Genomic DNA, 26,239 nt, shown 5'->3' with positions numbered 1-26,239 from the left:
ACCGCCACCGCTCCGTGTCCGAGAGCGAGCGCCAGATACACAGGGTCAACTTCAGGTACACCACTCTCTCTCTCTCCCTCTCTCTCCGCACGCGCGCCCCTACGACCGCCACCGCTCCGTGTCCGAGAGCGAGCGCCAGATACACAGGGTCAACTTCAGGTACACCACTCTCTCTCTCTCTCTCTCTCTCTCTCTCTCCCCGCACGCGCGCCCCTACGACCGCCACCGCTCCGTGTCCGAGAGCGAGCGCCAGATACACAGGGTCAACTTCAGGTACACCACTCTCTCTCCCTCTCTCTCTCCCCCTCTCGCTCTAGACGGGCCGCTAGTTACTACAGTACAAAAACAAAGCTTCCCGCTGTCTGTCTGTAACTATGTATAGTAAAAATCTTTACAACTACGCAACGGATTTTTATGCAGATTATTTCAATAGATAGAGCGATTCAAGAGGAAGGTATATAATTTATTACGTGCGCGAGTTCTATATAAAGTGTGTGATTGTTTGCAGCCGCGGCGCGCAGGCGCAGTCGAGCCGAGCGGAACAACGCGGCCGCGCCGGCTCGTGCGGCGCGCAGAGCGTCGTCGCCTCCAACAGACCCAGCCGTTAGTATTCTCTCACTTTCTCTCTCTTGTCTTGTTGTCATTTCTACCACTATATGAACTATAGTCATAAAAGTCATGTCAGATGCCTTTAGGCGACTTGAATCTGACACCAATTTTAATAATAACACACGAAAAAAATTAAAGATTGTAACGTCGTAGACGGAGAAAGCTATACTTTATTATCTTTCGTTTCGCTCATACGAGATAGAGAATTTATATTAGAAATATTTAAATAAATTATTTCTGTTCATCAATTTTCTAGTCTTTTTTCATGCGGTTTTCACCAAAAGATAGTGTGATTCCTGAGAAAGGTTTAAATGTGTATAATTCGCTACGTTTCTATCCGAGCGGGGCCGGGACGGGCAGTTAGTATACTACAAAATTTAAAAGATTTTGTTTCTATGTTATTTATTGATATGAGAAAAAAGATGAATTTGTACCACAATATTCCTTTCCATTCCAGCGACGCCGAAGCCGAAAGCCGGTTGCGACCCGAAGCAAGTGGCGGCGAAGCAGTGATCCGCGGACTGTTCTTAAATTAGATGTAACGATGCATTTTTATAAATAAAAAAAACTATAAAAATATACCTAAATAGTGAAGTGACAGTGTCGGTTGTTGTGTTCTATCGTGACGGTGCGGGCTGGACGCGGACGGGGCCTAGGTGAGTCATACATACCCCTACATCATCATCACACACACATACATACATCTTTATTGTCGTATTGCCTCATGGCTGAGGCACAGGACAGGAACACATGACTTTCTTGGCACTATTAATGGAGTGGTTCCCCATTGCCTTCTCCATTTCACACGCAAGTTAATAATCAACCATTGTGCAGGTTTCCTCACGATGTTTTACTTCACCGGAAGTAGGTGGTGGTCGATGAAAATGAATGTAACACAATGGATTCGAACCTGGGACCTTTCGATCTATTTTATAAATAAGTAAAGTACTGGGACAATGTTAGTTTTATAAATGTTTAATTTAAAAAAAAAAATGTCGGACACTGATGAAACGCTACACGCCGCCTTCAAACCCTATCTCAATACCAAATTTCATAAAAAATTGCCCAGCCATTAGCGCGTGAGTAAGTAACAAACATACAAACTAATATTAGTGGAATAAATTATCCAGATGTAAGATGTGTTATTTTTTCATTTCAGCTTGTATGCAACGACAATAAGCAGCGCTACGCAAGCCACCGGCGATATTACCGCTACTATGTAAACATATGTCTATATATATTTTTGACAATGTACATTAACAGCAGTCATACTATTAGATTTTTTTTCGTAATAGCATATAATTGGTAATATATAAATTGGTCTGTCGTTGCGGCGGGATTTTTTAATTAAAATATATATATATATTTCAGTGAAAAAGTGTTCTGTCTCGCTCGCGCAATGTCAAATATTGGAAAAGGTAAGGGGCAGAACTTTTTTTTTTAATTTAGAGCGCTGATAGACCTTAATATTTGAAAATATTTTTTTTTTTTGTGATAGGTATTGATCTCCAAAACTATGAACTATTTTTTTCTAACGATTTTTATGGATTTATAAATTATCAAAATATTTCGTTCGATTTCATAAAAATTATAACATAATCGAATGTTATAATTTTTATGAATTTTGCAATTATCAAATTCGGTCGCAACGAGATTAATAAAAAAAAACTTATTTTTTTCTTAGCTTGTATCGCTTTCGTAGGTTAAGTGAGCACTCGCGGTGCTAAGCGGTTATCCGCTCGTCCGGCCAGCCGGTGTCTGTCTGTCTGTCTGTCTGTTCAGTCATACTGCCTAAACTTAATGTTATACTAAGATGGAGATGTATAAAAAAGTATGACTTCAAGATTTCGTAATATCAAATCTCTAAGTCTACTTATTCAACGACACAATATTACAATCAATTGTGTGTATTTGATGGTAGACTTGGACTGGCTAAACTGAACTCCATAGATCATTTATCTAACGATAAAAATATAATTGGAATAGGTATACGCGGTTTACGAGATCTGAAGTCATTGTTTTCAATATAATCTTTTTTCGTAGTATGATATAACACAAATGAGCATTTTTTAAATATGCATACAATTTTTTTTTAACAATAGTCGATATGCCAAGTCATATTCAGTCTGATTATGGATTAATAACAAAAAAAAACACGACTGCCATTTTTTATACACTGCCGTCAAACGTTAAGCTTAAAGAAAATAAGTTTTGTATTTATGGGTCTACAACTCATTTTGAAAATATATAGGTATCTATAGTATGAGAGCGATATACATAGCTTACATTATATACTAAATGATATCTTCACATGTTAACCTGTTACAGCATTTAGAATTATATAATCTGCAAAGCATTACACCGTATTCTTGGCAGTCGTGTAAAATCTGTCATGGTTTTATTATTAATTAGTATTTCGTAGACGAAATAATTTAAGGAGCCTGTATAATATTATGAAATCACTAATTTTAATGTAATAAAACTAATAATACTGAACTTGTATCGGTAAGTTATTTTAATGGAACACATGAATAATAAAAGTTGACAGTCATACATATACATATATATTTACTATATAACATTGGGTCATATATTTTTTTATAGGTGTTTAGTTTTATTGATAAAAAAATTGGATTCTTTTGTATTACACTGTTTTCAGAAAAAAATAACATAAATTATATAAAAATGTCATAAAAATTATCCAAAAATATATATGGACATAGGACGGTAGATTATGTCTGTAGTTGGTATCAATCGACTAGAACCAATACCGGATATCGGAGATAATATAAGTCACTTTCCGCTGAGATGTTTTCTAACGCAAATGATTTCGAAGTTTTCATTACCATTTAGACTATTTCTTACGCATTATCTGTTACAAAGCTAGCTTTTTAACTTGGAATGTAATTGAATTTATCAGAGTAGAATCAATGCAATTTTGAAAAATTTCAATACATGTATAATTTGGATGGCAATCCATGATAACAACGGCTCGTGTGAAAAAGCATCAGAAAAAATATAATCTCGTTCCATAAAAAATATATGACCCATAAAAAACGGGTGAGGTATGTCCAACCTAATTTTTTTAGTGTCAAAATTGTTATATGTACAGATGTTGATATTTCCAAGACTCTGTTTAGGCGTGGTGTGTAAACGTGAATGCGTGTACAGTTAGTGTGACGACTTGTTTCTTTAAGCCGGCCCCGGGCGATGGATTATATTTATGAAAAAAATATAATTTTGCAGATCAGTGTACCATAGGTTGTGAGACCATCGGAAGAATTTGATGGTAAATTAGATTTTAATATTGCATCTTTCCTTTTTTCCTATCAGAATGTTTTATTACTGTTACGAGTTTATTTGCGCCGCTTAAAGGCCTCTGATAAGATTTTTCACGACTACTTATTTATATTTATTAAATATAAGGAAAATAATAATAATTCTTTATTTCTCTCTTCAAAAAATCGAACTTCGACTTTTACCTTTTGTTTAATATAATATATATATATTTATCTAATAATTCCACAGCATTTTCAACAGAGTATTTTTCATTTATTTTCTTTGACCTTTTAAAAAATAAATGTCTAAAATAAATTTTGAAATACCAATATTTTTAATACCTTTCATTCTCGCGTCTTCCCAGTTTCACTATCGGCTGCGGTGCCCAGAAGCCGGGTCCCGCAAAAAACAGAAGCGGAATATATTAAATTCTTCAGTACATTAGTTCAAGCTCTCAACTGTAAAAATGAAACAATGACAAAAATAATATATATTGATTAATGGGAAATTAGCGATTATCATTGCCCGGGGTCTTCGGTCGTTATACTGCCACGGTGTCTGTCAATTGAGCATCGGGTAGAATGCTGAATGTGTAGATAGTTGCGGAGACTCACCACACAAACACATTTCTTTCTATGAAGTAAATAAAAAAAGTTTTCAAAAATTTTAAAATTTTGGACATACGAAAATGTACTATGATATTTGTCCATGCTCTATCCCGCTCTCACAGTCAAAAGTGCGAGCAGGACGACCTGAAATTGTCAACGCGAAATTCTCCGTTCCTGTCTTACATTTCATATGCATGAGTTTGTGTAGAAGCAATTGTTAGAATGCATAAGCGGTACTGCTGTCTCGCTCGCACGGTATGTGAGCGAGACGCATTGATTCTGTAAATATGGTGATTGTGCGCGTTCAATAAAGTTTAGATTTCTTGATTATATATTGAGACATTTGCGTTCAACATTGATTAGTGTCTTTTTTGCATAAAGATTTAGTTTATGAAGTCATTTCGTCTATCATGTTGGAACGAAAATCCTACTCTTTAAAGATATGGCTTAGGTATTATGCCCCCTGAGATATGTACTCTAATTAATTATGGCTTATACGCAGAACGACCATTTCTTAAAATGTCTAGTCGTAAAAAGTCTATCGCAAAAGATCGCTGTCGCAAAATGGGTCTTCTCAATATATCACGAGGGATTTGTTAATTACGTAATATTAGTAACAATATGATCATACCGTCATGTTACTAAAAATACGTCAATTGATTAAATAAGTAATATTATTATTTAGATATTTTGCAAAAAAAGACTGTGCGAAAGACTAAATTTTACGATTACAAATTTTGATTTTAAGATGTGGACGTTGCGTTAGCCTTTAGTATCGATCGAATCAATAGAAATCTGACCGAAATTGAACATGTACCGAACCGAATGATATTATATAAAAAAAGGCTTTTAATGATTGGTCTACTGGTTCATGATAGAAGCTGATTTGCTCAATTTAATTTTGTGTACGGAGATAAGTGTTTTTTTTACGTGAAAACTCGATACTGCGACATGGCGATCCAATTTGAAGTATTTAAAAGCATAATTATATTCTATCAATACATTGAATACGAAACACTCACTGCCTTTTCGATCATGATGGGTGACAAATTCAATTCAAGTTTCATTGCGAAATGAGATTAAAAACTGACATGACGCTGATTTAAGTAATATAGTAAATTTCTAAAATTTACCTTTAATTTTCTAAACATGTCAAATTGGATAACTATGTCGGAGTGATTGTAACCTGTATATTGCACGAAATATATACTTAGGGACATACTATAGGAGTGCCGCTAATATACACATTTTTTTTTTTAGTTCTTAAGTGTGCTTTTTATTTTTAAAACGCTGGATACTTTGATACACTGTTAGATATGTTTGAAATATATATTTACGACGCTAGTCTGTAATCTGATACCGAATTTAACTTAAAAATAACTTCATAAATTCATAGATATTAGTAGAAAACACATAAAAATATAAATAATCACATTCGAACATATATAACAGTGTAAATTGACGTGAAGGCTATTAATTCGTACTATAGAGTTAATATTATAATGTCTAGATAACTAATGCTTGGATCGCTTCAAAATCATTATAGTTCCTATGTTACGTTTATTTCAAAAAATAACTTAGCTTATGTAAAAAGGAATCTTCCCCATATAAAGGGGTCACCATAACCACTTTAGAATTTAAAGGATTGCTTTTAAAAAGTAATGATATTCACAATAAGTATACTATTAAAATTAATGCAATACAAACGTAAGGTTTTCTGTGTTTACATAATTATGACTCGCGTAGAATAATTATATTCGGGTATGTTTCTCTTATTTTCTTATTCGACTGTAATATTTCTCAGTAATTCCATATTTACTTGTCGCTTTAAAAGCCCCCATAAAAAGTTTAAATCTATTATAGTCACATATACGTTTAGTCTCGCTATTTCAATGTCAAATTTTGTAAAGTGAAGACAAAGTATATTTTGACTAAAATAGGCTTAATTTTTTTTCGTATTCAGGGTATAAAATTGTACGGGTCTAAGACAATATGGCGTGAGCGAGAGCCAAATAAAATCGGATAAAATCTATTGTCAGTGACATTAAATTGAAGTAAATATTCAATCATGCCAACAATTAAATATTCTAAATTTACATATTCTTTCATTCGCCAGTTACAGATAAAAATTGTAAATTGTTTTAAAACTAAAACTTGAATCTTAAGCTGGTTTTTAGATATAGTAATATAGGTCGTGCGCGCAGGTTGGCAGTCAGCAATATAGTTTTGTGTTTAGCCGTCCTTTACTTAGCATTTGAAGTTAACCATAGTGTGAAGCGGTCTTTAGCGACGGCGTAGCAGTTTTGAGAATATTCCTACCAATTTTTTTGATACCATTTTATACTTCCGTCATATAGAAAAAAAGATCATTTTTTTAGGAAATTGACTAAAATACATATTCGGATTGTCTTTTATGCCAATTACGAATATGTATACTATTCTTTTTTTTTAAGTTTTTTTTTTTATATGACGGCAGTACGTAGGGATATTATTGAAATGTGATTACATTATGCTGCTAAGAAATTATTTTCTAAGCCATCTTGCTAAAGAAATGTTTAAAATAACAGAAGTAAATAAAAATCACTATTTAGTGACAATATGCAGTATATTTTGTATGTTTGGGCAGCGTATTGGTTGACATCGTAAATTTTTATTGGACATATATTTTTTATTACATTTTTCGATTTTGACTTTTGTTATTTTCTCTTGCCATTCCCTTGATATTTTTTTGTATAAAATACAAGAAGTTTATGGTTTACTTCTAATAATTAGCATAAGTGATTTGATTCGAGAACTTAGTAGATCTAAGTGCGTAGTGTTGATAATAAAATGCTTTTGTTTCTCATCATAAAATGAAATATTTGAACATTTTCAAAACTGCCACGTCTATTTCGGATTACTTATGATGCGTTATGTATTTGTTAAGTTTTTTTAAGTTCTTGCGATTGTTACAACTTCTATCATAAGTCACGCCAAAGGAGACAAAAACCTAGACGGAAATATAAAAAATATGACCAGTGTAAAAAAACTAAAAAAAAAACTCGATGTTACTATTTTAAGTGCTGTATAATATTAAGGATTTTTAGTAAAAGCGGACACATTACTTTCCAACGGAGTTTGTTTTTTTTTTTTCGTTTTATAATTTGAAAGTAATTTGGAAATTATTAAAAAAAATTGGTTGTTGTAATTATAGTATGCGTAGGTGTTTAAATAGTATTAGTCAGTAAAATATAGGTTAATAAATATGTTTTATAAGCGTGCTTGTCGTGGGCCGGCCGGCCGATGAGACCATCGATGTATGTTTTCTTATAGTTTTCGCTAACTACCGCGACCCGCCGCGCCCACGACTGTTGTGGCTGTAAGTTTACACTATATACATATTATATTGATAAATAAATTAATAATAAAAGTCATATGGTATTTTATTTATCGGCCTTAGATTAGACACCTTAGTGATGAATTCATAATAAGATTTAGATGTTCTGCAATGTACGGCCATTTGTTTTGAGATAACCCGTATGAAGACAAGGTGACTAAGCCAAACTGCATTTTAATAAATTTCTTAAAACTGATTTTATAATCTTAGTCTTCTGTTGTTACATCGTTCAATCCTGGGTCCTTGTCTTGCCTTCAAAGCATCGTACACCTCTCCTGTAGTGAACACGTGTCGGGTGGGATCCGAGTAAAGAAATGCGTACAATTGAGTGTGGCAATTGGAGGATTAACCATATCAGAGTTATGTTAGCAATACCAGAGTTATGTTAGCAACGTCAGAGATATGTTAGCCATTTGAGAGTTAGCTGTACCAGAGTTATGTTAGCAGTGTCAGAATTATGTTAGATGCACCAGAGTTATGTTAGCTAAAGAGTTATCTTAGCTATACCAGAGTTATGTTAGCCATTTCAGAGTTATATTATCTAACATATGTTTAACAGCTAGTAATTAATAGCAGCTGTAGTTAACTCTAAAATGATTAACATAACTATGATATTGTTAATATAACTCTGTTATAATAACATAACTCTGACACTACTAACATAACTCTGATATTACAGAATTATTTAGTAGTGTCAGAGATATGTTATCTATTAGAGCAGTGTCAGAGATGTCCCATTATCTCACAAATATACATAGTAGTTAATAGTGATAATATATATATAATAACTATTTTTTAATAACAAAATTTATATTTTAATAACAAGCAACTTAATAGCTTATCTTTAGTCTTTGTTCATTATGAAGGGTTCGGCAGCGAAAAGCGGAGATAAATAAAAATCCATTAATAAAATAAAACACAATATATTTAATGGTAGTTAATTACAGGGCAATATACACCACGATTGGAAACTATATAAGTCATAGCCGACTAAGACCGGGGCAGACCGAGTGCGTACGCAGCACACTCTGCTATGCATACGTGTAGCATATGCATTAGATCTGCACCGCCCTTTATATCACACTATTCCTCCACCCTAAAAAAGTTTCATTGAAAAGTGGTCTTTAAATCGTCTACAGTCGACATATTTTACATTGACAACACGAGAGATGACAGCGAAAAGTACGCTAATTTGTTGACAATGCAAAGTATGTCTTCTGCGGACGCTATAAAGCTTACATTTCAATGAACACAATTTTACGGGGTTGGAGCGGTGTCGAAAAGGCGATTCCTAGTGCACGTTATTATATAACCTAACGTTTAAAGTTAAGCTGGAACTAAATTGTCGATATCTTATTATACATGTAAAAACTTAACATAAAGAAGTGGTGCGACATATATTTTTATATGACAAATAAATATATAAAATTGACTGGAGCAAGTACATTAAAAGAAATAAGCCAGAATCGGACGCAAATCCAGCTACATTTCAATAAACTGAATGAAATTAAACTGACTTATTTAATAATTACATAATCAATAAAAAGAATCACTTTTGTCTTGCCTTTATATACTTTGACTAATATGCACTGCAGTCGGTATACATAGCACAAATTCATACAATATAAGATTTCTGCAAGCCTTCGCCGAAATTTTTCTCTTTAGAACTTATTCTGAGGAAGAATCTAGAAATTGAAACATTCTGTCGACGAAATGTAAAAAAAGTTAAAACATAGGTAAGTGTCCTGTTTACGATCAGTGTAAACTAGAGAAACTATCGAGAGAAGGCTTGCAAAATTATATGTTGCTCATCCTGTGGCATTTTACAAATAACTCCTTATGCAAATTTATAGCGTAAAAGTAATTTTTTATTAATACATTTTTATAAATTTAGGCCTAGTTCACAGAATAAGGAATATTACGCAGTGTTACAGAGGGCAGCACCAACGCAAAACCACCCGTTGCCATGGCGCACAAGGCATGACATTTGTCAAGCTTTAGAAGTGTCATCGTCAAAATACGCTATTGTTTACATTTACTCCAGTGCTGCACTCTGGCGGGATAACAGCGCAATATTCCATACTAGCTTTTGCTCGCCTTATTTTTCCGGGATAAAACGTACCCTACGTCCTTCTTCATACTTCAAACTACATGTAACACCAAGAATATTGGTTGAGTAGATAGAACGTGAAATGATAACAAACAAACCTACTTTCGCATTTTAATATTAGTTAGGATTATTTAGTAAAATCACTCTTCTTCCTAAGTACATATGTAGGAGGTCACGTCAAACTGCCGTTTGATAAGCCCGTGCTAAAGCATACCTATGCACTGTCGGCCCAAGAGCAGTTAAATTACATTTAAAATATATAATTTACTTATATACATATAAGTCATATTTTAAACAGTTGTGCTAGCACAAGTTTTTGCAAAATCGTATCGACAACGTCAAAACGTATGTAGAATCGGTAAACAATTTGAATAATTTATTATCATGAGTTTCAAATCCATTAGATATTTTTATATTAAAACTATTTAGGACAGGAACAATCAGCCACTTTAAGCCATTCACAGCAAAACCAGGTATTGACGCAAAATGTCGCTTTCGCAAGACGACAACGTAAAATACACATTTCACTTTCGCAGAATGACAGAATAAAACCTTTCGTGGACTCAATTTCTTGCTGCTCGAAAAATGACATTTTTCGAGGACAAGGAGCAGAAATTCATGACATTTTGCGCAAGTGACATTCTTCGTCAAAGACCAGCCAGGGTATAGTAAACAGGAGCAAATGGTCACGTGGAAGCGTTTCCATAATAATATACGTCGATTTTTGACAGACCGTATAATTTCATACACATAGTTCAACATAAACTTTACAAGAAAAATAAAACATGGAATTTTGCCTGTGCCTTATGAAACACTTTTCAACCGCTTGGATTACTGAATATTTTTTTTATATTTGACCTACAACTTTTTTTTTTATATTTGATTTTTTTATTTGACAATTGGAAAGAATGAAAACAGATTGCCTTTAAGATTTCCATCGGATGAATTTCCATATACCTATGTTTACATAATACCCATTTTAAACTGACTATATTATATTTTAGTAAATGACTTAAAATTAACAAACCCATTAAAATAGGCTTTATACATTAAAAAAAAAGTAATCAGTCGAAAAGGATCCATTATTTAGTTTAGATTTGTGTTTATTTCAGCTTATTTATGACAATTCAAGTGTTAAAATTACACATATCATTGAAAAATATACACGTAACCATTTAATGACAGTACAGTCGACAAAACATTCAGGTATACAGGACGATATAACATATGATTTTTATACTGATACAGCGTCGTTCAATCATTACGGTCGCAGAATGTTTCATTCGCAAAATGTCACAAAATAGACAGAATACAATTTGGATGAATAAAAAAATACAGAGTATAGCCCAAAATCAGAAATGTTATTGTAAATTCTGACGACATTTTGCGACTGACATTACGCGATGGCATTTCACGACTAGTACTAATTTTGCGACAATAAGCGAATTATTTACCTCTGGGACGGAAAATAATCTGTCACATATAAAATATCTAGACAAACATTGTTGTGTGACCTGGATACATAAATATGTTGTCGATTGTACAATTCTTATTAAAATCTAGAGTGGTTTAGAGATCTAAGCGTACAGACGTACTTAACTATAGTGATTCAAACAAAATGAACATGGTTTTTCAATATATGTATCTTCTAATTACTATACACATAATGTGCTTATCATACAGTTATATTTAATTTGACAAAAAGAAAGTATTTTATATTAATTTTACAGAAACATACATCGTTTGCACATAAAAAAATATTCTGACACCGAAAATATTGTATGAAATTAACTTAAATCAATATGAAACTTGAACTTACAGAAATATCTTTGGGTAAAATTGATTTATTACAATACGCGCAAAGATATTATATATTTTCTTGAAATGTGCTAAAATATTAACGATTATTCATAAAAAATCATGCTTAAGTATATTTTGTCACTATCACACCTTACGTTGACAGAACGAGAGAAAACATGCTTTAGCTTAAAGTTTACTTCGACTTTTTAATGAATATTGGGATTATTTTTTTTATTTCAATGAAAAAAAAAGTATTGTGTACAATTCACTATATATGTATGTATGTACATATGTGGTATAGTTTTGTTAAATCATTTCGTATAGCAGTTTATCCTAGGTCAAAAAGTCCTCAATTCATTTTATATTACACTAGCGGCTCGTCCCGGCGTCGCTCGTAAAACCATACGCCTAAACCTTCCTCAAGAATCCCACTATCTATCGGTGAAAACCCATATGAAAAACAATGTCGCTTCCCGCTGTCTATCTGTCCATATGTATGCTTAGATCTTTAAAACTACACAACGGATTTTGATGTGGATTTCATTAATAGATACTGTGATTCTTGAGGAAGGTTTGGGTGTATTATTTATTATTATTTTACCCGAGCGAAGCCGGGACGAGCCGCTAGTTTCGTATAAGAACAAGTTTCATATTGCTCATATATCTCAAAAAAAAAAAAAGCAACGCACACTAAAAAATTGCACTGAGAATGTGTGCAAATAAATCGAATTCTGAATCGGACGAAAATATACGACAATTGATTTGTTTTTCTATTACTTTTTTAGTGTATAGCCGGCGTTGCGTCCTCGCAAAAATTCGTGCCGGCCCCACAGTTCATTGACCGTGTTTCCGCCCGACTAAGAAGCGGACTTAAATATTTCACTCGCATACATTCCCAATGAACCTAATATCCATTTATTTGCGAGATAATACATAATAATATTTATTTTACAAATAAAAACAAAGATTTTTTAATAGTTATATTACACCATTCCGAGTCCGTTTTCGCATCAAACGGAAAAAATGACAACGATAATTTTTAAATCTTGCTTTTTTTTCTAAATTTTATTAACATTGGCCAGCGATACACCGCTATCGAATCATTACGCAGTGAGACGTCGCCAATCAAGTTTAGTATGGTTGTCATCGTCGCGTCACAACACAACGCCACACTGATTGGTTGACTCTAACAGCGAAAAGATTCCATAATGACAAGTTAATAGCAAAATTCACACGAAGTCCACTGAAGTGTGTGTGTGTGTGCGTTGTTCAAAAAAAGAGATAATTAGGGGTCGTTGACCGTTTTCCCGTCTGCTTTAGAAACGGATTTAGGCACCACTCTGTAATCCCTAACATCTGCAGGTTTACTCTGCAAACTCGAATTCATAATAATTATTCGTTTATCGACATTGCGGCGCTTACAAGTGTTTAAGAAAGAATAGGAAATTATCGCGCCTTTTTTAACCAATCACATACACTAAACCGTTTATAATGACTTCAAAATGTCTGTTGATTTAAATGACTATAGAATATGATTATTGAAAGTAAATTTACAGCAGTGCATTTGAAAGCAGTTTTACAGATTATTCAGTAAATAATACCAAAACTGTGAAACCAAATTTCATTTCTCACCATCGAATCTATTCGAAGTGAGACGCAGCGAACCAATCACATTGCGTCATTGTGACGCAACGACAACCACACTGCAATGTGATTGGTTCGCTGCGTGTGTGCTAGTGAAATGCAAACCCGCACCAACCCCACTGGTCATTAATTAAGTGAATATATCAAACTAACCAAATTCATTGCAATCTCGACGTTATTAACAGCTTGAAGGGTCTAAACAGGACATTTTAATATGCAGTCGACTGTACAAAGAGACGATAAGCTATGTTTTTTTTTATACTAACAAACATGCATACGGCCCACCTGATAAGTAGCATGTGAACACGTAAAGCGAATTAGTACCTTTTGTTTTCATATTGCTTTCCATCCTCGACTGATGTGATCAAAATTATATTTTATCAAACAAAATATTAATATTTTTATTGATATATTTAAACTTAAATTATTATGAATGCATAAACAATGCTTAACTATTAATATTTTTGTTTAAAGAGAACATGTCCTTGATAATATTTCGTATATCACTTTAGACATGAGAATTGTTTTTCTCGCCAGTGTGATTAATTTTCACAATACTTATTGTTGAGTTTTGTTGGATCAAATATCACTTGAAACCTATACATTCTAAAGTAAAACATTTATTAACCACAAAAGTGATCTCCTGAAAAATCAATTTTAATTTACATTGTGCTGTATCATAGAAATATATGGTAAGATTGTTAATATTAATAAGGCTTGTAAGAAAAGACGAAGTTAGATGGAAAATTCCTCAAGCGACATTTGATCAAGCGTTTTTTAACCGAATTTTTCGCTTACACGCCGTGAAATATCGACAACTCGTAATTTGGTGTAGTCTTTGAAAATCCATAACTCTTCAAGTTTCGATTGGTCAGTATAAATAATGTTGATTCACCTCGAATTAATGTCATTTGTAATGTATGTAGTTTGTAATGTATGTGTAGTGTTAAAAAAATGTTACAATAATATCAAAGTTCAAAATAACTCTTTATTGGAAATTGATATTGAATTATCGATAAAACTTCACGATCGAAATCGATTAGAAACATCAATTATATCAGACATTACAATCGCTATAAACGATTTAAACTTTTCAACGTGGCCAGTTACAATTAAAAAAGATTATGAAGAGAGAGAATGGAACGTATTTACAGAGCAAGCCGGCAGTTTGAATCCTCGTCTCTGATTGGCTGTCCGCGTGGCTCATTCGTACACTACTTCGCACGCGACCCCCGCCATACCAGGTTTCAGTCTGTAAAGAATAATATCAGAGAAATTAACAATCACGGATTAAAAAAATATATATTTAAAATACTTTCACACTTGTTAGGTTATTAAATAATATTGCACATTGCAAATTGATTTTGTATGGGTCTTCAAGTTTCGTTGAGATTTTATTTACAATTTGTTAAAGATAAACTAAATATTTACTACTTCTATTATTCCTTTCAAAATAATGTATTGATTCCGTGTTTCAAGACTTAACGATGTCATATGAGATTTTGTTAGTAGACATATATTACACAAAGAAATGTATAACAGAAAAGCTTGATCATATTTTAAAAATCCTGTGATCGAGCGAGATTTGAACCCACGCCCCTGTCTATCCGGGACAGTGCTCTTAACTACTGAACTCAGGAGACTAGGCCAGTTCGAAATTATTATTTAAAAAAATCTTGTGTTAGATATTTAACAAAACCATTTGAACTTGACCTTGTTGAAAAAAATACTTTTTATCATGCAATACCTCTGTCAGATATCTGACTGTGTAGTTAAGTATTAAGATACCTTTAGGCGACTTTTCTATAACTATAATTCATGCAAACCATCCATCACCAAAACCAAAAAACATTACAAGAAAGTACCAAGATCATAACCTAAATACTTTTTATTTTTTCTCCGCACTCTCGGCGTCTTCTTTGGATCTTCATATTCTTCCCCGGGCTGTTCGAAAGCCACAGTGTTCTCGATCACCCAGTCTCCATCCTCACTTTTGATCTGCAGCTGTTTGACTTGATCACGGACCGCAGAGAACTTCTTCCGTTTCTTTTTGCCGGACTCCGTTGGCTCCTTGCGTTTCCTCGGTCTGTCTTCGAGGACCAAATGTTGGTATTCCTCAACGATATAGTTTTCTGGCTCGTAGCTCGTTGTGATTTCCACTCCGGACGATGGGTCCACATCATCGGGGAGAATGTAGTAGTTCTCGAAGTCACCCTGTAAGGTGATCTCGTTCATTTCGGCTGTGAAGTGACGTTTCTTCTTGCCCGAGTTGCAATGCTTGATGTAAGCGTATTTGGGCTTCGTCGTCTCTTCGGGTATAATGTTGACCATCCATTCTGTGTTGCCCGCTGCCGGGATTTCTTTTACCTGTGCAATACAAATTTTTTATACAAAATTTATTTTTTATGAAACTAAATTTACACTTAATAGGACAATGCCCAAAATTTAAATACAATTAATATTTTAAATGGCAACAATAAAAAGTTTTACGTATTTTTATAATATTGCAATGAAATTACACACAAGTTGGACTCAAAATGGCGGTCGGCAGCGCAGGTTTAATCAGAGACAAAAATGTTAAGGATTTTATTCGCGATTATTTATTTATAAAAAAAAAAAGTAATGGTACATTATGAAAATCCTGGGTAACAAGAAAAATTCCTTTAAGCATTTTTATCTCGAATTAAACATCGACGGTTGATTTTGGTTAAACTTATGTTATGTATTCTATAAGTGAAAAAGTTAACTAAAAGTAAGTAGATATACATTTTTAACTAGCTTTTGCTAGCGGTTTCGGCCGATATTTAGACTCTTTAACTTATCTGGTTTCCTCATATAAACTTTAAACCTCTTTTTACCCCCTTAGAGGATGAATTTTGAAAAATCCTTAGTGCCCTAGACCACATAATAAATATAATAAGATTAGGACAAATCACACAGATTGAGCTAGCCCCAAAGTAAGTTCGAGACTTGTGTTATGGATACATATATAGATAAACATCGATGTTATGTATATATAGAGTGTAAGTAGTGTGGTGTGTAGTGTGTAGTGTGTAGTGTGTGACGCGGTACCTCCTCCATGGGGATCTCCTGCTCCTCCGCGATCTCGTAGATGAAGGTGTCGGGGATGGTGCCGTCCTCCAGCATGTGCAGCACCTCGCTGTGCGCCCCCGCCGCGGCCCCGGCCCCCGCCCCCGCCCCCGCCCCCGACCCCGCCCCGGCCTCCGCCCCAGCGCTCGACGACTGCGGGATTATCTGATACACAGACCACCCACTCGTGTTTATTCAATCCCGTTACAATAGACTACTTTTTGAAAATAAATAGCGTGTTATTAATAAAATCTGTTGCGACGACTGAAGATTGTTTGAAATATTGCAATAATTTGACTTAATTAGACTCAAAGACTACAGCACGGACTTGCATGCGGTTTTCGCCAACAGATAGTGTGATTCCTGAGGAAGATTTAGGGGTATAATTTATTATGTTTTTATCCGAGCGAAGCCAGGATGAGCCGCTAGTTGTATATAAAATCTAAAATTAACAATAACACATTCGCGTGTGTTAATGCCTCTCATACTCTCATAAAATCTAACATTAACAATAACACACCCTAGCTACTTTTAAATTTTATATACATACTCGGGTAAAAACATAATAAATTATACCCCTTCACCTTCCTCAGGAATCCCTCTATTTATTGGTGATAACCGCATGAAAATCCGTGCAGTAGTTTTTGAGTTTATCGCGAACAGACAGACAGACGCGGTACAATATCACACTAAGTCAAATTATTGCAATATTTCGATCTTCAATCTGAATTAAAATGATTTTATTTACTAACACAATCAATAAGATAAATAATATCAAGTTATACCTCAATGATCTGCTTGGGGTCCTGCATCTTGGTGATGACCTGTTCCGACTGAGTGATGGAGGCTTCAGCCTTCTCCGTCTCCACCTTCACCACCCACAGCTGTTTACGCTGCAAGTTCTTCAGAGACCTGTGTTACGGACGATCAAATCAAATCATTTATTTGTCAGAATACAGAATTACAATCAGGTGGTCATGATATAGATAGAACATGCATTCTGTCTTATAGGCGTACAAATATCTAGTGTTATCTAACCGATTTAAATCTAATGTTTATCCAGAAGCGGTGGTGGTTTAATGGTTAAGACCGAAAGGTCCCAAGGTTTGAATCCTACTCGTGCTATATGAGTTTGTAGACCAATCTGACTCATGTATAGTAGTTTTCATCGACCATCACTTGCTTCCTTGTTGCTACTTGGTGAAGGAAAACATCGTAAAGAAACCTGCACACTGGTTGATTATTATTAACTTGTGTGTGAAATGGAGAAGGCAATGGCAAACCACTCCATTAATAATGCCAAGAGAGTTGTTGTGTGTGTTTCATTCCACGTAATGACCACGACTCAGCAATGAGGAATACGCCTACGAAGAAGTTTATCCAGAAATTAAATCTACAATGGCACTTTTGAGTGGTTCGCAGACCGCTACGGGGCCGCGCTGTGAATCATTAATTTTACTATCTGATTTTAAAATAATTAACCTGTCTGCAGTACCTGCACGGTTACCATCAACTTTTACCGAACGATTCCAATGCAACTCAGTTCAATTTAGGCACCTAAAATGAATCGCATTCATATTAAAAATTAACTCGATGTTACGAATTAGCTTATAATAGATTAATTTTGGAAAATGATTCCTTTGATGGAAATATTGATAGTGGAATTACTATGGATTCTGTTCGGAGAAATATATGAAATGGTCCTAGAATGGGTATCGATCACACGGCTGTTGCCTGCGCTGGCGTCCCCAACCAGGGAATTATAGTGATAATGGATTCTGTTCAAATATAGAACACACCCTATTCTGACATAAGGGAACTGTCAAACGTCAAGTCTTGCTTTTCCCGCTCTGTATCGTGCTACCGAAATTCCACTTGAAAATCAGCAATTAAACTAATTATCAGTTTCGTCATTAGATTCCATGCGAAATAAATAATTAACGAGCGAACGAAGCGCGCGAGGCCTACAAATCAACTTGGGACAAAAATAATATTTTTTTGTATGTTATGTATGTTTGTAACGCGATAACTTTCGAACCGTCGGTCTGATTTTGATGAAATTTAAAAGGTATTTAGGATCTGTCAATAGAATTTTTAAGTTCGTGGGGCAACAAAATAGGTGAAGTCATTTTTGAAATATTCACAATTATGTAAAAAAAATATTGTGCTCAAGTTCACGGCGAACAACAAGTTATTACAATTTTCATCACAAATCTACTCACAGATAACCGAGAGTGTCCACCAGCTGTCTCACGTTGAGTCGCGACACGCTCTCAGGCTTGTCTTCCTTCATCTCCACGCTGTAGTTATGCTCAATGTGGATCAGTTCCAACGCTGTGGACAAATAAGTTTTATTAATTTATATAATTTTTTCAAGAGGCGCTGGATGGATTTAAAATAATTAATTAAAATAATTTTCTAAGCACGACTTAATACTGTCTTTATACAACAGATATCCTGTTATATAAAGACAGTATTAATTAAAATAGAATTAAATTTAAACAATTTTTTTTCAAATTTTTAACCCACTCAAAAATGTTGAGGTTTTGTTCGTAGGTACTTCTTTATACCTAATCATAATCTGTCTTAAAGAGTGGAAAAGGGTAAATTTTACAAGCGTTTGAACGCGGCGTGTAGGTTTCATTAGTGTCCGACATTTTTTTTGAATAAAGAATAATTTTATTCAAATTAAACATTTATAAAATTAACATTGTACCAGTACTTTATTTATTTATAAAATAGAATAATTACAATGATTACTGTGTATGGTACAATTTAATAAACACTCGGCCCTGGGCGGAGTTTAAAACGCTCGTGAAATTCACACAAAACCGATTTTTAATGTTTTTAAAATTATATTCCACCAATATTGACCATTCTATAATATCAAGTGTTGTGGGTGTTTACACTAGAGATGAAAATTGCCAGGAATATTTCCTAATCCAAGGAAAGTTTCGGGAAAACTTCCAAAACTGCCGGCAACTTTGGAAGTTTTCAAATAATATTTTTTACTCAATCTAACAATATTTATATGCATAGGCCTTACCGAACACAGCAGCTTTAATTTATTATTGTATAATTATATTGTCTGTAGCTTTTATGGTCTTTTTATGTTACTAACAATACGAACATTAGAACTATATATATTTATTAAAACTATATACAATGACGACCTCCGTGGCCTAATGATCATCACGCCGGACTGCTACACTGGAGGTCCCGAGTTCGATACCCTGTCGGTGATGATGGAAAATGATCTTTTTCTGATTGACCCGGGTGTTGAATGTTTATCTATATATGTATTTGTTATAAATATAGCATCGTTGAGTTAGTATCCCATAACACAAGTCTCGAACTTACTTTGGAGCTAGCTCAATATGTGTGATTTGTCCTTATATATTTATATATTTTATATATTATTACATTGAAAAATTGCTGAAATTTACAAAAAATACATATATCTTCGACAATCGCTTGTTACCATTTAAAACCCTCATCGATGTTATTGTAAACAAAATAAACGATTATGAAAACTTCCAAAATTACCGTAACATTGGAAGTTTTCGCGGATATTTCTCGAAACATTCCTGGAAACTTTCAAAGTTACGGAAACTTTCGATAATTGTCACTTCCAGTTTACACCCTGTGTGTGCACAGAAAATTTATTTTGGAATATTCAAGCTTATTTTGGTATTAGGCTTTTATGGAAATGATAACACTACATTATACGGTTATTATACTATTGTAATTTTTTATAGTGCAAAGATAGAATTATGAAAAATCTGTCACATCTGCTTTGCAAAATATTTTTATAGATTAAATTTAAAAACGAAATGTTCCGTTTGATTGACTGAATGATTTTATTCCTTATTTATACATTCTTTGATCAGTTTCCCAAAATAGGTCAGCATTAGTCCCCTAACATACCATGCATTCAAAAATCTTTTGTGTCTGTATTCCAATATCCGTCTTGGGAGTAACGCTCATTCTGTTTGATGACGCGGCCAAGTTTTCAGAGAAAAAGTCCAAGTGTGAATAAAATATGACCACACCATGTCGTCACGTGGATGTCGTACGAAGCGAGTAAGTGACATACAGCATTAGCAGCTGACAGGCAACAATAGTAGACCCAAGGAGGGATGACGGCAGGCGGCCGAATTTTCACTATTTTAAAGTGTATTATTTACGCTGACCCCGGGCGGGCTTCATGGCCCCGAAGCTAAGGGGGACACGCGAGGATGAGAGATAGAGGTAAACCAAAGTATACCTTTGGGTTTGGCTTCGACAAATTTCTCAAATAATCCTTGGTAGCTGTCGTCGCGCGACTTTTTTGCCCCTGCAAGCAGACGGGCGACTTTTTACTAAACACACTTTTTAAGCAGTACATACTATAAAGAAATTGCGCGCTGGCGACATTGCGACACTAGCGCAACCATGGCGACTGCGGCAAATGCGACTGCGTTAAATAAATTTAAAAAATATTTAATTAAGTGAGAAAATGACATTGTTAATGAAAATACGGGTCACTCACGTGTATTTATCCACAACGACTATATTAAATTCGTATTTTTAAGACTAGAGTCTAGAGATCAGGTTTTTACGAAGTAGGTATTAGGTAATTAGAAAAACACATCACATGATCACGGTTCTAATGTCCAATGCCTATATAGCGATAGAGAGCGAGTTTGCGTTTATTATTTTGTAAAAAAATCCTACAAAACCTATAATTTAGAGTTTAAATTATATGATTTGATTTGTAAAAAAAAATCCTATAAAACATAATCTCAATAACGACGAATCTATTTGAATTTGGTGTCCATCGTTTCAACACACTGTGTGCGAGGTTTGCAGGTCTCTTTTTTAAAATATTTAGATTTAATCATACAAACGTTAACTTCGACGAAGTTTTAATCACAAATTATTGATTTCAGGTGCAAATAAATTTGAATCTGATGCAATTTAGAAGAAAAAAAAACAAAATATAAACCAAATATTTACACTTACACTAAAAAAAAAGCATTGAGATTGGTTAATATTTTAGGGGTAGAAAAAAGTTTTTTTTTTTAAGTTTTTGTATGGGCGAGTAGTTGTTCAATTAAAGTTCACCATCAATAACATTTTCATATGGCAACATATTTTTGTATATGTTCTGTGCGAACCCCGGAACAAGATTGTTCATTTTGTCTAAAATAAGTGGTTTAAATGAAATTCTTGTTTAATAATACAATTTATAGTTTTTCATTCAATAGTAGTTCAACATTCCTCTTGAACGCTTTTAAACGCTTGGAAACTATTTTGAAAAATATAAAAAGATGAAAACTGGCACGGTCTCGATAGGTCAGTGGTTAAGAGCACTGACCCGGTAGGCATGAGCGTAGGTTCGATTTCCGCTCGATTCCTGATTTATTCCATCATAAGTTTAAAATTATAATAAAATTCCTCATATATAAAAAAATCCGTATTTTCATTAACAAATAACTAAAATATACGTACATACCTTTCTTTTCCTCCTCGGTAGGTACATGCGCCTCCTTCCCCTGAGGAGTGAGGAGCTCGGGCAGCATCGGCGAGTCTATCCATAATCCCTGATTGTCCAATTCAAAGTGGTACCTGTTGAGTATATAGCTTTTATTATTCACCCATCCAATGACAGACCATTGTGATAGTGACTTAACCGCCACTATCGCAGGCCAAACGCGCTAACCACTTCGCCATTCATCTAAATCAAAGTTCATTTTTTTTATTAAATTTAAGATTACGCGGGCGAAGCCGCGAGCTACAACTAGTTATACATAAATTCCAATTACCCGCATAGATGAAGGCTAACATGCCGCCACAGACACTCGCTGTCTTCGTGCATTGCTCCCTCGATCCATTCCTGGCGTTTTGTGTCCTGATCCGTGCATATGTTTGATCTGGAAATAAAAATAATCCATACTAATGTCCATACTTCCATACTAATGTTATAAATGCGGTTTTGCGAAACTCATTTTGATGAAATTTGCTATGCATGTAGTTAAAGACCCATATTCAAATATAGGCTAAACTTTTTTCAACCCCCAAATGATTATAATGGGGGTGAAAGTGAGAAAAATTCACGCGAGTGAAATATTTTACAACTCTATCTATGTTTCTATATGATGTGTGTATGGACCTAGAACATCTAGAACCATTTCACATTGACCTTTCCGTATGCTGCTCATATACTATTTAAAGAGGGTTGGTTTCAGGGTGTAAAAACCTTAAAAATTGTATGGTTTATTTTTTGGCTGATTTTTGCCTTATTAAGAATGTTACAATGATATTATCATTAAAAATGTAGAATGAAATGAAACATATTTATCGCAGACAATGTAATAGATGAGACAAAAACGATTAAGTTTGTATTGCTATCTCTCTCTCTCTCTCTGAAAAAAATGTCATGGTGGAAAAACGTGTGGAGTGTCTCAGTTAATTAAATAAAAAAGTATCTAAGAATATTAAGTATATTTTTTATTCAACATCCTTCTAAAAGTAGCAGAGAAGGTCAGACCCTTCAAACCAAATCTATGAAACAACCACAGAGTTATATAAAACTTTTTGTGACTTAAAATCCTTCATTCTTTCTTTTCAAGTGTGTTAATGCTAAAACGTCAGATTTAATTTATGTGGGCTAAAGGCATCATGACTTTTATGACTAGGTACCTATTGACAGCGGCAAGAAGTTGCATACACACTATTGAAGTAAACTGTCAACCAGTTGCATTTCTGGATAAACTTCTTCATAGCCGTATTCCTCATTGTTGAGGGTCGTGGTAATTATGTGGAATGAAACACACACAACAACTCTCATGGCATTATTAATGGAGTGGTTTGCCATAGCCTTCTCCATTTCACACACAAGTTAATAATAATCAACCAGTGTGCAGGTTTCCTCACAATGTTTTCCTTCAGCGGAATCTAGTGGTGGTTTAGTAAACAAACAAACCTGAGTCAGGTAGGTATACAAACTGTATGTGGCATGAGTAGGATTCAAACCTGAGATCTTTCGATCATAGGCAAATGGTCTTAACCGTTGGACGACTATAGGCGCAAAAATGGTTTGAAACAGACAAATATTCTTTAATCGCATTGTATGTACGTACATGCATTAAAATGAAGTTTAGAATAATTCTATATATGTTTAGGCAATTTTTGTATACATTTGTCACTTATATACAATACAACCTTGGTGAATATATGATAATGATTATATTATGTGACATATTGCTATTCATAATATGTTAAACTTTTTGTATGTTCCATACTACATGATATGAAACATCTTACAGCTTATTTTAGAGTTATAGTACAATGGCGGGGGAATTACAAAAATAAATTTACCATGAAAATATGTTAAACTACACTGATTTTCTTACAAGTCTTCATGAGCAATCTTATCATGTCTTTTTATGATTTTACATCAATATATAATATTTATTGACAATAAGACATTTTAGGAAATTATTTTAGTGGCTAATAAATATTTACTTAATATTAAAGTAAAAAAATTACATTTATGTATACTTTTAAGCTAATATTTGATTTATTATCAACAACATTCAACAGTAAGTACTGTGAATATTGTTTACAGTCTGTCAAAAACTTGGAAGTGTCTGAATGTGATTTTATTTTAAATGAGGGCGCTGTCTCCTGTTGGATAGCAACACTAGGTGTTTATCAATCAATCTTGACCATACTATTTGGTATGGCAATGTCGAAAAAATGTAGATTGTTAAAAATCCATATTCCTCTCTTTCTTGACAGAATGTACATGCTAGGGTTTATAAGATAAAAAAACAAACTGTAGGAGAATTCTGGACTACACTGCAGTACACATTTTGAGGTAAAAAAAAACAACCTGTGTGCTATTTTTGGTTATATTCGACATGTGTACCAATTAATTTGTATACTGGATGGATTTTATTATAATCTGTCCAGTAGAATGTGTGATACATTTCTCATATTTATAATATTATTATGGAGACACTTTCTTACATTACAGAAAATCATGAGATGTTGTTCGGAGGATTGTGTTAAATAAAGTATGAATAGGTAGGGAGTGTTAAGTAAAATGGAAAGTGACAGAGCAAAGGGAAGGAGTTAACATACTGTGGCAAAGATTTCCATACATTACAACAGATTTAGGTTAGAACATTTATGTTATGAGTAAATCACTTATCAAAAGAGTTCAAATATACAATCATAAATCTAACAACGAAGAATTTATAGGTTAGAATCATATTTTTGGAATTATTCATGCAATGATGATAACTGTCAGTAATGAGTAAAAAAATGGGGTTTTTATACAAGTGTATGTTAACAGCAAGAGGATAATTAACTAGGCAACTATACTGCACAGGTATACATACAAAAAAGCCACTATTGTTTAAAATTCAGATAGAAATTAATAAAAACAAAACATTGATTTTGATCTCAATAACTTAGTTTTTAATTAAAATAATTTAAACTAGGTTGTTTTTATTGGTAACCTCATATATTTAAGATGATAACCAACCCAAACATAATTATTTGTTTTTAATTAACAACATAAAATTACACATTGATATAAATAACAAGGGAGTATAATGCATAATGAGATGTTTTAGGCGTCCAATAAGAATTTGATATGATATGACTTTTGATATGCATGCAATATGCCAACCAACCTCTTTACCTAAATCTCCCGCGCAGAAGGTCGCTGACGCGCGTCCATCGTTGGTGACCCTAGGTGTGAAAACGCGGGTTCCCTTACGAAATACTGCATGTATACAACTTACTTGTAGAAGGAGAAGCTGCAAACCACATCGTACTCCAAGTCGCAACCTTCCACGACGCATTTCTGAACACTCATTGTGAAGCTTGTGGGGACCCAACCAAATATGGCCTACGCTTCCTCACATATCTATCACAAATGCTTATTTATATGCCGTAAACATTTAGCGCCCAAACTAACTTTCAAACAAACTAATTTGATGGATCTTTGGAAAATTATCAATCAAATGTCGAAAATGACGTGCTGTCACGAAAAGTCGAAAAATTAACAAATGCCGTCAAGTCAACCCGAGCGATGCCATGAAATGGTGTCATTGGTGATGTAATTTTTATCTTTATTTTTTACTGGCAACACTGTTAAATAAAATAATAATCGATTAAACACTATAATCGAGTTTACAGTGAACTTGATAACTCGATAAAAAATAAATATTAGGAACTTGTATGGATTCCGTGTTGGACGCTAAATGCGTTTCCAAACTTTTACTCTCACGATTGATTCCTTAGAATCAGTTTCGAGTGAAGGCTGCTGAGAGCGCCGAGGATGCCAAGAGGCGCAAACACCCACACCTTTTCATATACATTATGTTTGGTCCTTGTAGATTTTTGGACCTTGTGCAATAGGTTTCTTTAAATAAATCTCACCAAGTTAGATTGATCTTCATCGCTGGTGACTAAATAGCTGGCTGGTTTTTCGCTCAGAGGATTAGCCTCGCCATTCAAAGCAATGTTCTTTGCATGGTCAAGGAATAGATATTCAATATTATTTGAATTTATTGTAACTACTTAGTTGTATTTTATATATGCAATCAGTTTATTATTTCTTATTCTGTTAATTTTTGTTATATATGGACATACGATTTTTTTACATACGATTCATTTTTACAACTGCTAAATATGGAAAAATTACCAAAAACCCTGAGTATACCC

At 33.9% G+C, this 26,239-nt stretch overlaps 2 protein-coding genes across 18 annotated transcripts in view; one reads left to right on the top strand and one right to left on the bottom strand.

The window, feature by feature from the left end:
* The window catches only part of larp (La related protein), a 73,229-nt gene extending 68,026 nt beyond the window's left edge, over positions 1 to 5,203 (top strand). For all 15 annotated transcript variants that reach the window (XM_053766649.2, XM_053766648.2, XM_053766650.2 and 12 more), the window contains 3 exons: positions 509 to 603; positions 1,067 to 1,265; positions 1,769 to 5,203. In XM_053766649.2, the coding sequence (XP_053622624.1) occupies positions 509 to 603; positions 1,067 to 1,122 (151 nt within the window). In that variant the 3' untranslated portion in view covers positions 1,123 to 1,265; positions 1,769 to 5,203. The remainder of the gene's footprint in view (positions 1 to 508; positions 604 to 1,066; positions 1,266 to 1,768) is intronic.
* Positions 5,204 to 8,779: 3,576 nt separating this feature from the next.
* On the bottom strand, positions 8,780 to 25,614 carry LOC128682114 (uncharacterized). 3 transcript variants are annotated; one of them, XM_053766644.1, is made up of 8 exons: positions 25,315 to 25,614; positions 22,324 to 22,431; positions 22,014 to 22,126; positions 18,739 to 18,850; positions 17,302 to 17,428; positions 16,499 to 16,681; positions 15,292 to 15,793; positions 8,780 to 14,678 (listed from the first exon to the last, which is right to left on the bottom strand). In XM_053766644.1, exons 1-8 carry the CDS (start codon positions 25,386 to 25,388, stop codon positions 14,674 to 14,676), a joined length of 1,224 nt encoding a protein of 407 aa, XP_053622619.1. In that variant the 5' UTR covers positions 25,389 to 25,614; the 3' UTR covers positions 8,780 to 14,673. The 3 variants fall into 3 exon arrangements, with proteins under 3 accessions (XP_053622619.1, XP_053622620.1, XP_053622618.1); XM_053766645.1 differs by having other exon boundaries at positions 15,304 to 15,793; XM_053766643.1 differs by having other exon boundaries at positions 15,312 to 15,793.
* Positions 25,615 to 26,239: the final 625 nt, after the last annotated feature.

Source organism: Plodia interpunctella, chromosome 29, assembly GCF_027563975.2.
Source record: "Plodia interpunctella isolate USDA-ARS_2022_Savannah chromosome 29, ilPloInte3.2, whole genome shotgun sequence".
Classification (NCBI taxonomy): Eukaryota; Metazoa; Arthropoda; class Insecta; order Lepidoptera; family Pyralidae; genus Plodia; species Plodia interpunctella.
The sequence above is the reverse complement of the archived record's forward strand: the minus strand, read 5'-3'. Positions and strand labels throughout refer to the sequence as shown.

Coding starts and splice junctions, on each gene's coding strand:
- LOC128682114 (XM_053766643.1), bottom strand. CDS start 25,388: ATGAGTGTTCAGAAATGCGTCGTGGAAGGTTGCGACTTGGAGTACGAT. Junction 22,127..22,323: donor GTTAGCCTTCATCTATGCGG/GTAATTGGAATT, acceptor TATACTCAACAG/GTACCACTTTGAATTGGACA. Junction 15,794..16,498: donor AGGAGATCCCCATGGAGGAG/GTACCGCGTCAC, acceptor TGTATTGCACAG/GTAAAAGAAATCCCGGCAGC.